Source organism: Musca vetustissima, unplaced genomic scaffold (assembly GCF_032173495.1).
Source record: "Musca vetustissima isolate MV318-11 ecotype Yass unplaced genomic scaffold, APGP_CSIRO_Mvet_v1 utg39299, whole genome shotgun sequence".
NCBI classification, from domain to species: Eukaryota; Metazoa; Arthropoda; class Insecta; order Diptera; family Muscidae; genus Musca; species Musca vetustissima.
The window spans coordinates 23,221-35,747 of NW_026888762.1; the positions used below are offsets into that span (position 1 = coordinate 23,221).

The 12,527-nt window shown below is 33.0% G+C and overlaps 1 protein-coding gene across 1 annotated transcript in view; it reads right to left on the bottom strand.

The window, feature by feature from the left end:
• LOC133336594 (hemicentin-1) overlaps nucleotides 1-12,527 on the bottom strand; it is a gene marked incomplete at both ends in the record, with an annotated part of 109,084 nt that overhangs the window by 20,608 nt on the left and 75,949 nt on the right. Inside the window, one exon of the mRNA XM_061544875.1 lies at nucleotides 8,519-8,727. Coding sequence (XP_061400859.1) covers nucleotides 8,519-8,727 — 209 coding nt within the window. The remainder of the gene's footprint in view (nucleotides 1-8,518; nucleotides 8,728-12,527) is intronic.

Below are 12,527 nucleotides of genomic sequence, written 5' to 3' on the forward strand. Positions count from 1 at the left end.
CCTTTTCCATGCGGTGTTAAGGACATAATTGCGACCTCTGGAGCGACCAGAAAAACCGACAAAACTAATGTTTTTGGTCCATTTCATCCCCTAAATATTAATCAGAAGAACCAGAACCCATCCTACATGCAAAATTTCGTGAATATTGGTTCATAACACACATGTCTACCTCGACTCAGCTAGTCGAGATTTGACGATTGGTATTCAATGTTTTGCAACCTTACAATCTTTTGGGGCTGCACAAAGCTATAATACCCTGACAACATAGTTGTGTAGGGTATAATAATATTCTGTAACAAATATAGGGCTGGTGTTAGTCTTTGAAAAATTTTTTTTGGTATTTTTTTTATAGATATTTCACTGCCATAATAATTTTCCCTTTGACTTTTCTTACTTGTAAAGCATCATATGCAATGTTCGCTTTGTTTTTCCTGTTCATCTATTCTTTCAAAATGTCATGTATTTTGTGTAAAATTTAATTAAAAATCTGTGTATTTTACACCAAAAGTAATATTTGGCCCATACACAGAAACATGAACATAAAATTAAATTCCAGTTATTTTTTTAGAGTTTTGTTATTTCTACTCATATTATTTTTCAAATATTGTCACCAAAAATATCTATGTGTGTGTGTGTTTGAAATACTATTTTAATTTAATATATAAAATAACTACATTTTTCAGATGCTTCTTCACTCATCAGGTTTGTCAGAAAAAATAAATATTTCAATATACATTTTTGAGAAGCAGCAAAAACTTTTGTTTATCAAAATTTTATATTTCTATTAAAAGAGAAATGGAAAAAAACATATTTTGTCACTTCCGTTCAACATGTATCCGCTTGTTTTGTACAAATTCATTCATTTATACGTTCTCCATCATATATTTATTTATATTTTACTATCATTACCAGTTATCCATAAGTTTAAATGTATTTATTTTGTACATCCTTTACAAATACATAGAAACATTTTACGATAGAACAACAACAACGAGAGCGACAAAATTGTAACATTCAACAGCTAATAGCGTTGCTTCACAAACAGTCACCGGTTTCCCACCTCTCTCCAGAAAACCCCCCAAAACGTGTTGAATGGAATTGCTTCTCGTATGTTTGCATGTGACATGTTTGTGTGCCAAGGGATGGGTGTGAGAAAAGGTATTCTTATATTTCGGTACATACATATGAACATGTAAATACATATTTTACATAAAATGTCGAAATGTCACTTCCAGCAACGGAAATTGCTTGCAAGAGGAGGCAACAAAAAAAAAAAATACTTAAAAAAATATATAATTTTGTTGAGTTTTTTTTCTGCTTCATCTTCTATGTTTTCCTTAGATATACGTTTAACATGATGGGGGTGAGCAAGGGCATTGAAGGGAGATATATTGGATCGTATCGTTTAAATTATTTTCATTAGTTAATAATAATTTAATAAATTAACAAAAATATTCACCAATTACATTTCATTATAAAATTCTCCATTATATTTTGGTTTTAAAACTGACATTTATTTTAACAACAAATATGTTTTCTTAACCACGACCTTTCCGCTTGACCATAGCCATAACCTCAAGAAACAAAAACAAATGAGCTCATACCACTTAATTATCCCACCGCCCCTCATTTGTCCATCCCCGTTTCCGCATACATTTTATATGCAAATGTTGCAAATGAATGTGTAACTTTTATCATTATATACACCATTCACAATACATACATATATAACATTTTTAACCGGATACCGGAAACAGCAAATATGACAACAAAACGGAAGGGATTTTTTTCCGCCACACAATCAATTGAAATGAGAAATGGATTTTTGTTTTTGTTATTCTTTTTTTTATATTTTCAAAACCAAGGGTTTATTGTGGTCAGGCAAGGAGCTGACGGAGAGAAAAAGAGAGAAGAAAATGTGAATGTGGTTGTGGTATTACTACACACAATTGAACTGAGATTTATAAATAAAGACCGGATGTAAGGATATTTGTATTCCGAATTAAAAGAGGAAGAAGAAAACACACAAGAAGTTACAGAAGTTACCAACACTGCAACCCAACCCAAAGACCCCTATAAAAATTAATAACAATACCAGAAAAAAATATGAAACCAATTTTGGCAAACATCTCTAATGTTTTTGTTGGAATCTGGCAATTTTTAAAATGGTGTGATCACAATTTTATTTTATTACAACTAATTTCTGTCACTTTCATATTTCTTGGCAGAGTATATTAGCAAAAATTGAAACAAAAACATTTGCTATCAAATACTTTTCTCGCCCACATTTATTAAATGTAGGCCAACATTGATGGCAAGACAAATGTGTCATCGATTTTTAAAGAATATTTTTCAAGGATCAATTTTTAAGGAAGGATCAGCCCAGCTCGTGGCCTTTTTGAAAGATATGTTTTCATGGGATCAACACAAGATGTATAATTTTGAAGGTATATTTTTCAAGGATTTTTTTTAAGGATAGAACATGGAGTAGATTTTGTAAAGAACATTTTTTTCAAGGACCATGCAATGTAGTGGATTTTTCAATGAATATTTTTTCAAGGACCCTTGTGTTGGTCGTAGATTTTTTTAAGAAAAAGTTAGGATTTTTCAAGAACCTACACAAGACGTGATATTTTTAAGTACTGACGGGATTTTTTTTAAGCAATTTGTTCTCAGGTAGTACCGCAAGGCGTGGATGTTTAATAAAGAACCATTAATAAGCGTAAAAATTTTCCAAGGACATCAACGTCGTGGATTTTTCAAAGAATATTTTTCAAATTTTTAAATAATATATTTTCAAGGTCCAAGACTAGGCGTGATTTATTAAAGAAAAGTTTAAAAGTTTGTGAAACAGGATCTTCCCGATGCCCATCGAACAAAGAAACTGGGTCATAAACATAAAATTCTAAACAATAACGGGATGAAAGGAAAAACAACGATCACAATCATTGTAAATTTAACAGCTGTTTTGAGTATCTATATGCGCCTAAATATATGCACAATGACAATGGCGACTAGGACAGTTGTAAGTATGCATTGGTAGTAGTAATAGTAGACGGCTATTTCGAAAAACAAGAAAGCAAACCACAGAAAACACAATGGTAACAAATAGAGAACTATGGCTACTTGTTTTTGGGCTAAGTAGACTTGGTAGTACTTTCAAAGTGCTCATGGTTCGTATCTACTTCGTACATGCATAAATGCTTAGGTGGGGGGGTTGTAGAGTATGTATGGTGTACTAAATACCACGAACACAAGCACAAAGCACGCGCAGAAAAATATATAACTAAGTACATGTATGCAGTTGGAATAGGTTTTTATCAGACAGAAACGGAAAACGGTGGTCGCTATACTAACTTGTGACAATGTTTGCCGGGCATATGTGTGATATAACGTTTTCATTTATTAGAGTGTACACAAAAAATACTTAATTGAAATTAATGCAACAAAAGTATTTTGCCTGTAAATGAAGAACGAGGAAAGTTACCATGCAAAGTGGGCGGCTCATTTTACTCCATTCTCAGTATACCCGAAGGTGAAAGTGGAACTAGGTCTTGGTACTGGTTTCAAAGAAAATTTGAAGCTGCCTAAATCAGTCTCCAATACTTTGCGTTTTTTCGGTCCATCCTAATACATTCATGTCATCCTCCGCTAAAATTTCATTCCTAACTCCGACGAATAAGTAGCAGTTTTACGACCGCAACAAATGCTGACATTACTATGTATGCTCGACAGTAGTAACTGGACGGTTTGTATTAAGGCAAGTCCTGCCAAACTGCCTACTTTTTTATTCATTTTCATTTTTGTTTAGCTGTCATACAAAGCCGTCGTTTCAACTAACCAAGAAGCTAATATTAAAAAGTTTGTTGCTCAATAATTTTCATGTTGAGACAAACATTTTTTTCAGGAAGTGAAAAACAATTGGGGTAAGGATATTTCGAAATTGAGAATTATGTAGGAGTGATAGTTAATCGTAAGAGAAACTTTCTGAAATCTCTCAATATAATACTGACTACATGATTGAGAAAATTGCCACAATATTTGCGAACCTTGGTGGCTACCTAGTTTGTCTTTTGCTTAAATCATCTTTCAAGAGACCTAGACACAGAAATTCGTACATATAATACTGACCAAGTAAATGTAGAAAATTGTCTCTTATGACGGAGAATATTGATATAATGTGCTTCCCTTTTTTACTTGTCATTCACATACTAGCCCTCCAATGTAAATCGCAGCGGAAATTTTCTAATTATGCTTACTTCTGTTATATCCCCAAAAAACCGCAAAACAAAAATTCACACGAGTCGCCGAGGACAGCAAACAGTTCAATAGACCTTCATATGGCTTAAGCAAAATGGCTAGGTAGAAATGGTCACATACAACACATTTAAGTTTTAACCTATTCTCTAAATGTCAATGGCTTTTTGGTGTTCGGAGTTCCGCTATTCCCCTACTAAATTTTTTGGCTACCTAGAACGTTGAAAAAAAAAGAGAATACAAATCGTTGAACAAATAAAACCAACACAAAAATTCGTAGTAATTTCTAGTTACAATTACTGAAATTGCAATGCATACAATTTTATGAAGTTCATTTTAATGGAATATTTCCATGGGCAAAGCAGTCGGGTTTTATTTTTTGCATAATCTAACAGCACACGGTAAACTTTTATGAACGCTAAATGGATGTGGGGTGGTGGTTTTATTTGTGGTTTTAAAATGAAAAACAACGAACGAATTGAAAATACTTTGGATTACTAATTCGGTATTCGTGTTGAGTGAATTTTTGTCTTAATTGAAATTAAAATTAGCAATTTTAAAATATAAGTATTTAAAATATATATATTGTTTATTAATTGGATTTATGTCCTCAGTTTGCGATTTAAAATCGGGAATCGTATATGCAATCCCAAATGAACAAAATACTATGCCAATATTATTTTCCTATCAACAATAATAAAACAAATAATGAAATTAAACGAAACTGGTTGTCTTCTTTGGCTTATCAGCTGTTTTCGGCATTAATGTGCTCCCAAAAATATGCACACTAATTATGATGACTGTTGTACACGAGATCCAACCAACTGCTAAATTTAAAGGAACGATCAACAAACAACAACTGTTCATTGCATTTTTAGCTTAAAGGTTATTTTTACATTCGCCTAAAAATAAGCACTCTGAATAAAAAATAAAGAAAAGCCATTAGTGTATATTTTGAACATAAACGCCCAAAAGTATGCACCACGGTTATTGTACCAAACTGTGACAACCAAGACCGAAGTCTACTAAAACTAACTATCAAAATGTTAAGGAAAATAAATCATATAAGACTTAAATCACAGATTACAGACATTAATGTTGGGATGTACGGCTGGCACCATCAAAATTCAGGAAATGGGGTGCAATCTTTATACGGGACTGTATGAAAGCATAGACATACATATATTGAATATTTTCTGTGAAAAATTTATATAACCACCAATATAAAGAGACAATGCCCAAAATGGACTTGGAATAAAAGTTTTGTTTTTATACCCTACACAACTATGTTGTCAGGATATTATAGCTTTGTGCAGCCCCAAGAATTTGTAAAGCTGCGAAATATTGGACCCACCTTTAAGTATACCGATCGTCATATCTCGACTAGCTGAATCGATCTAGACATGTGTGTCCGTCCGTCTGTCCATTATAAATTGTAAACACGATACAGGCCACAGTTATGGACCAATCTTCACGAAATTTTGCATGTAGGATATAGGGGATGAAATGGATCGGTTTTTCTGGTCGCTCCAGAGGCCGCAATTATGGGCCAAACATCGCGAATTTTTGCAAGGAGAAGGGGATCGGGCCAAATAATAAGCATGCATGTTTTGATAAAGATCGGTCAATATTTAGCGGGTCAAATGGACCCTGACTTTTGTGTGAGAAATGACAACATTTGTATTCTATAGCGTATATATTTACTCCTGAAGGATATGGACCCAAGAAATTGATAGTATATCCTAGAGGATTGATTTACCTTTAAATTGATACGGATCTGTTCAGATATGGGAGTTATGCATAATAAGGTAAATGCGACTATGTGCATAGTATTGCTATTACTCCATTAGAAGACGGAAAATGTCGCGCTGATCGCTTTGAAATTTTAAAGGAAGTTCCGATTATGGTCAAGGACGACGCCTATAGTTTTCGGTGAAGTTGAGATTTCATTCAGGGGTGCAATGAACGGAAAACTTTTATTTTGTCAGATTTTCTAGTCGCTCTAGAGGCAATTATAATATGCAGAACATCGTTTATTTTACAAGGTGAAAAGGATGTGACCAATGAAAGATGATGATCGGTAAATATTCCGAGGGTCAAATCAACAAAAAACCTAAAGTGACAGTTTTTTATTTTATGGCGTACAAATTCAGTTGAATAAAAAATGGAAAATATGCCAGGGTTAGAAAATGGAGCTGTTGACCTATAATCGATCAAGTGGGTGCAAATATCACGAAATATTGTCCAGTTTCAGAATATAGAACCGCAGAAAGTTAGAGTTCCGTGGTAGTTGTGTAGGGTATCAGTATAGTCGATGTTTCTTACTCTGCAACAACGCAGAGTTCCGAATACTTCTGGGACATTAAAAAATATATATTATGGGTACAGGAGATTTATATTAAGACTAAGTCAAAGCAGGGACCTTTTTTTAAAGCTTCTTTAAGCCTTTTCTTTTTCAAATATAAAGTAGGCTGAAAGAAAAAAAAATTAAAACATCACTATATTGAATAGAGAAAAGTCTATATAACTCTCTATGGGATAGCAAAAACTATACGCCTCTGAATGGGATAGAGTATATGCCTCTGCTTGGGATAGAAAACAAACTATAGCTCTGTATGTGATAGATACAGAAAATCTACGCACCTGTATAGGATCCACGCCTTAGTAGGAAATAGAAAAGCTTAAGGTCTTCTTATAGATGAAATGGAGGTCTTATTATAGAAGAGCTTAAGGTCTTCTTATAGAAGAACTTAAAGTCTAAAACATCTACGCCTCCGTAGAAGTTATAGAAAATATTATTTAAAACTTCTACGCATCCATACGCGCTCTACGAATTCGTAAAAAACGACGACTCTTTAGGAGTTTAAGTGATTTTTTAGTCTACGCTTTTCTGCGATCTAAAATGAACTTTAACAAAATCTATGGCTATGTACAAAAGGTTCTCCGAAACTTGGGAATTTGAAATTATATTTTGCATAGACTGTACCAAAGTCCTCCTCAAAAAATATATTCATAAAATAATCGATCATAATAATCTTATAAATCGAAGCTTTGAAAAAAACCGAGATCCTTTGAAAATCATTATGTAATAAATCGCCGCTTCGGAGAATTAAAAAAACGAGTAAAATATTTGTAAATTCATGCTAAGGAGAAATCCCTAAATATATTATTTAAAAATCTATGATTTTATAATTTTACTGAAGCATTTATTTGCGTCGATCAATGAAATATAAAAACTACACGCCTTGTTGATCTCCTGAAAAAATAGTCTTCAACAAATTAATGTTTTTGATGACCCCAGATTTTTCTTAACTTCCCTTCTATTGTTGATATCAAAATGCTGATGATCCTTAAAAAAATATTTTTTAAAAAATCTACATTTATAAAAGGAATAATTGAAAATTTTTATTAAAAATCTTTGGAATTTCTTTAAAACATATTCTTTGAAAAATAAAAGTTTTTTTGTCCTTTGAAAACAAAAATATATTGAAAATTCTTAAATTGCAGATTTTTAAATAATTTTTTCAAATTTTATTACAAAAATTCATATTCATGCTGGGTGTTCGTTGTAAACTAAATGGACATGGTAGCGTATACATGCTGACACAACGTATACGTCATGAAAGTTTGAGCACTTGCAATGTGTATATTTTACTTGGGATATAGTCTTACAACGTGACATTTGAAACCAGACGAGACTTCTATAGTAATTTGGCATTCCATGATATTTAACAAAAATGTCTATTTCATATTGTCTTGCCAGCTGTAGGTGTGTAGGCATATACTAAATCGTTTTAGGTTGAAAATGTTAATATATCAGTCTTTTATTTTTATTGAAGTAAACTAAATCTTTATTGGCTTATAATTTGTCCAAAAATTTAAAACATTCTGTTGTCAATTTTTTTAGTTTCAATGGGCTTTCCTTTCGGTTTTGACACTTAATTATTGTAATTACAACAATTAGGCCATCTCCAATATGACGATTTTCTTCCGCTCAACATCTATCCAATCATTCAAATCGAGAGTGATAAATTCACTCTTCTTCTTGTTTTAGGTTTTAAATAACTATAATTATTTTAAGAACTTTCCCCCGAAAAACTAAATATGACGTTAACAAAATATGAATAGCTACCATGTGTGTTTCTATAATTTATAAAACATGTGTGTGGGTGTGTTTGAAAAATACGGAAGTTTTTTTTTCTTCTTCGTCTCTTTTGGTATTTTTTATGATTTTTGTTAAATGCCCTTGACGTGGCCTTACCTTAACTGGAGTATATGTCAAAGTGGATCCTTGTGCTGAGTGTGCTCGAAAACCACTTTGTGGCATATCAAAGGTTTCAGCTGTATTATTAAATGACCACTTGAAATTTTCTGGCGGTGGAAATGCATCAACCTCACATAGAATTTCAGCGGCTTCGTTGCGGGCAACACCATAGATTTTCTTTTGATCGGCGCGGCAAATTGGTTTATCTGTAATGGAAAATAAATTGAGGATGACCATGAGAATTTAGAAATATGTGCTATCGATTATTAAAATAGAGAGACATAAAGGTGCTGTGGGCTAGATGAGTAAGTAAATTGTTAAAATGTATCTTTTTATTTATCGAATATTTTAGAATATATTCTAAGGTTTTCATTTTAACTTAATTTTAATTTTATTTCAGTTTATTTTAATTTAATAATTACATTTAATTTTGGGTCATCTTTTGTATTCACATTTAATTTAATAGTAATTTATTTTAATTTTAATTCACTTTAATCGGTATATCTTTGAATACTATCTCTGGTCAACTGATTTCATAATTTATTTATATTCCCAAATTTATTTTGTTGAAGGATACAAAATGTTATCCTTCCATCTTATTTCCTACCAATTTAAATTCCTTAAATAATCAAATAATTCAACGAGAAAAATGGAATAAAGTAAAAAAACAACAGCAAGAAATTCTTTGTCCAAGCATAACAACAAGAATTGACCCAATATTTTCGATTCAAATAAAATAAGAAACAAGGAACAAGGAAAAACATTCAACAACAGGATTATAAAAATTCTTTGCACATCAAGAACAACAACAATTTCCAAAAAAAGAAAAGAAAAAACTGCCCTTGCAATAGGACACGTTTAAGACAACTTATGGCAAAACTGTGACCAAGAAAACACCAAAACTACCGAAGATGAACGGAAGAAATACTACCAGCAAAACAAATGTTTTTCTGTGGGTGTGAAGACACCCAAGAAGAATTGAAAAATAAAAAAAACATCCCAAAACAACGTCCAAGATAACTTAAACTTATTCACACCACGACAACATTTATATAAAAAACTAAATGGAAAACTTTACGGCCATTGCACATTTATTGACACCAGCAACAACAACAGCGGAAACCTCAACAAGGACAATACAAAACAAAAAATAAATACAAGAGTTGGACAAATAAAATGTGTCAAAATAAAATCAAGCAGTCAAAAAAAAAAACGAAAGACGAAGAAATAAATAAAAAGGACTAACGGAACGGGACATGAATAAAATAGTGTAGGCCACAATAACACGAATTGAAAATGATGCTTGCAAGACGACATCAACAACAGTATTCTTGGGAATTTCATGTTAACTTCTTTAAAAGAAAAATCTAGGAAAATGTCGAAGGTACAAAAACATTTGTAATCAGCCACTGGAACTACTGTAAACAACGAAAGACCCTTGATTTAGAAAGCCGAAAGAAGGAAGTGAGCCAAAATTTTCAGAGTATCTATAGAAGATACTGATTATTTCCTATAGTCAATGGTGACTGCAAATGTAAGATCCGTGATTGAGGATTTTCATCTATAAAAGGCAGTCTGTTCCTCATAGCCAGAGAGTTTTCTACCAGTATCGTATTAAAAAACCAACAAGTGAAAAAGCGTTAAGTTCGGCCGGAACGAACTTTGGATACCCTCCACCATAGATATACTGACATGTACTTGAAATGAAAATATTGGTAACATACCAAAAATTGGACCTATACAGACATTTCTAAAAACGGATAATGTAAACCATAATACAAATTTCAGAAATTTTTAATCGATATTTATACCCTCAGCCTTAGGGCTAATGAGGGTGTATACACTTTAACACGCTGAAAATGTGCTTCATCGAAATATTGGTTCTAGACCCCATGTTTCTTTGGACCAAATCCGTTTCAGAAAATTTAGATTTCATCCGAACTTTGCCCATCTTATTATTTCTTCCAAGCTTAGTTCAAATTCGAAGATGGGGAATATTGGTCCACTCCTTGTGGAACCTCCAATCAGGGTCTAGGTCTAAATGCGGCTATAGTTCATTATCGAACCTTACGTTATAATTGTTTATCTCTCTATCCTCCGCAGGTGAAATGATTACAAAAGAGTCTTAGAACCAAACTCAAAACGCGGAACAAATCAGATAACTATCTTAATATAAAAAAGGGGGTTATATGGGGACTACCCCAAAAAGGGGACGAATATTAATAATTTTTGGTAGAGGGATTTGTTACCATATACGACTACAAATTACCAAATTGCAGCAAATTCGGTTGAAAAATGCGCTCAAGAACCCCCAAATACCGAAAATTGGGGGTACCCTTATATGGGGGCTATCCGAAAAAATGGACCTATATTCATAATTTTTTGTGGAGAGATTTGGAACCTATTAAAAACCCAATGTACCAAATTTCAGCGTATTCGGTTGAAAAACGCGCTCAAGAACCCCAAATACCGAAAATTGGGGGTACCCTTATATGGGGGATATCCGAAAAAATTGACCTATATTTATAATTTTATGTGGAGAGATTTGGTACCCATTAAAAACTCGAAATACTAAATTACAGCCAATTCGGTAGAAAAATACGATCAAAACCCCCAAAATGCTGTATATTAGGAGGTACCGTTATATGGGGGCTACCAGAAAAAGTGGACCTATATTTACATTTAGTACCCAATAAGAACCCACTGTACCAAATTTCAGCGTATTCGGTTGAAAAACGCGCCCAAGAACCTCAAAATACCGAAAATTGGGGGGTACTGTTATATGGGAGCTATGTCTAAATGTGGACCGATATATCCCATCTTCGAACTTGACCTGCCTGCAGACAAAAGACAACCCTATGCAAAATTTCAGCATCCTATCTCAATTCCTTCAGAAGATAGCAGACGGACGGACAGACGGACGGACGGACATGGTTAGATCGTCTTATAATTTTACCCTGATCAAGAAAATATATATACTTTATAGGGTCGGAAATGAATATTTCGATGAGTTACAAACGGAATGGCAAAATTAATATACCCTCCATACTATGGTGGAGGGTATAAAAAAATCTATGAACCAAGATAGGTTTTTTATAGGATTTTTTTTTTTTTGGTTAATATAATTGGTATTGTTTTTCCAACAAATTGACTGTAATTTAGTATTTTCAGTTCTCACTGGCTATTTACACGTTTCAAAAATTATCAGGATAGCCCCCATATGACAGCACTTCTCAAATTTCGCTATTTTGCCCAAATTTTAATTTATTTTTAATTATTTTTTTTTTATTACTTTTAACTTATCCACCTCATGGTGGAGGGTATAACATGTTTGGCCCGGTCGAACTTAATGAAGATTTTTTTTGTTTAAAATTAATTTCCATTTAATTTATACTTCATTTATAGCTCGCATATAAATTTTCGACCGATTTAATGTAAACGGTGTGCCAAAGTCCTTATATATCGTTCTATTTGCACCAAATTCGGCACAGCCTAATCAATTAGGTCTAGAATGATGTGTCTTAAGTTTCCTTAAAATCGCTTCAGATTTAGATATAGCTCCCATATATATTTTCGTCCGATTTAATGTAAATGGTGCGCAAAAGACCCTGAGGTAGTGAATCACGTGGATTTTTTAGAGAATTTTTTGTTTCAATGACTTTTTAAAGAAAAAATTTTTCAAGGTCGTGGAATTTAAAAAAAAATATTTATAACCTACACAACTATTTTGTCAGGATATTATAGATTTGTGCAGCCACAAGAGTTTGTAACGCCGCGAAATATTGGGCATACACCCACTTTAGGTATAGCGATCGTCATATCTCGACTAGCTGAGTTGATCTAGCCATGTGTATCCGTCCATCCCTCTGTCTGTCCATTATATTTTGTAAACACGGTACAGGCCACAGTTATGAACCAATCTTTACGAAATTTTGCATGTAGGATGGTTTCTGGTCAATGAAGACCCCTAGGCCCAAACATGGAGAAGGGGAACGGGCGAAGAAAA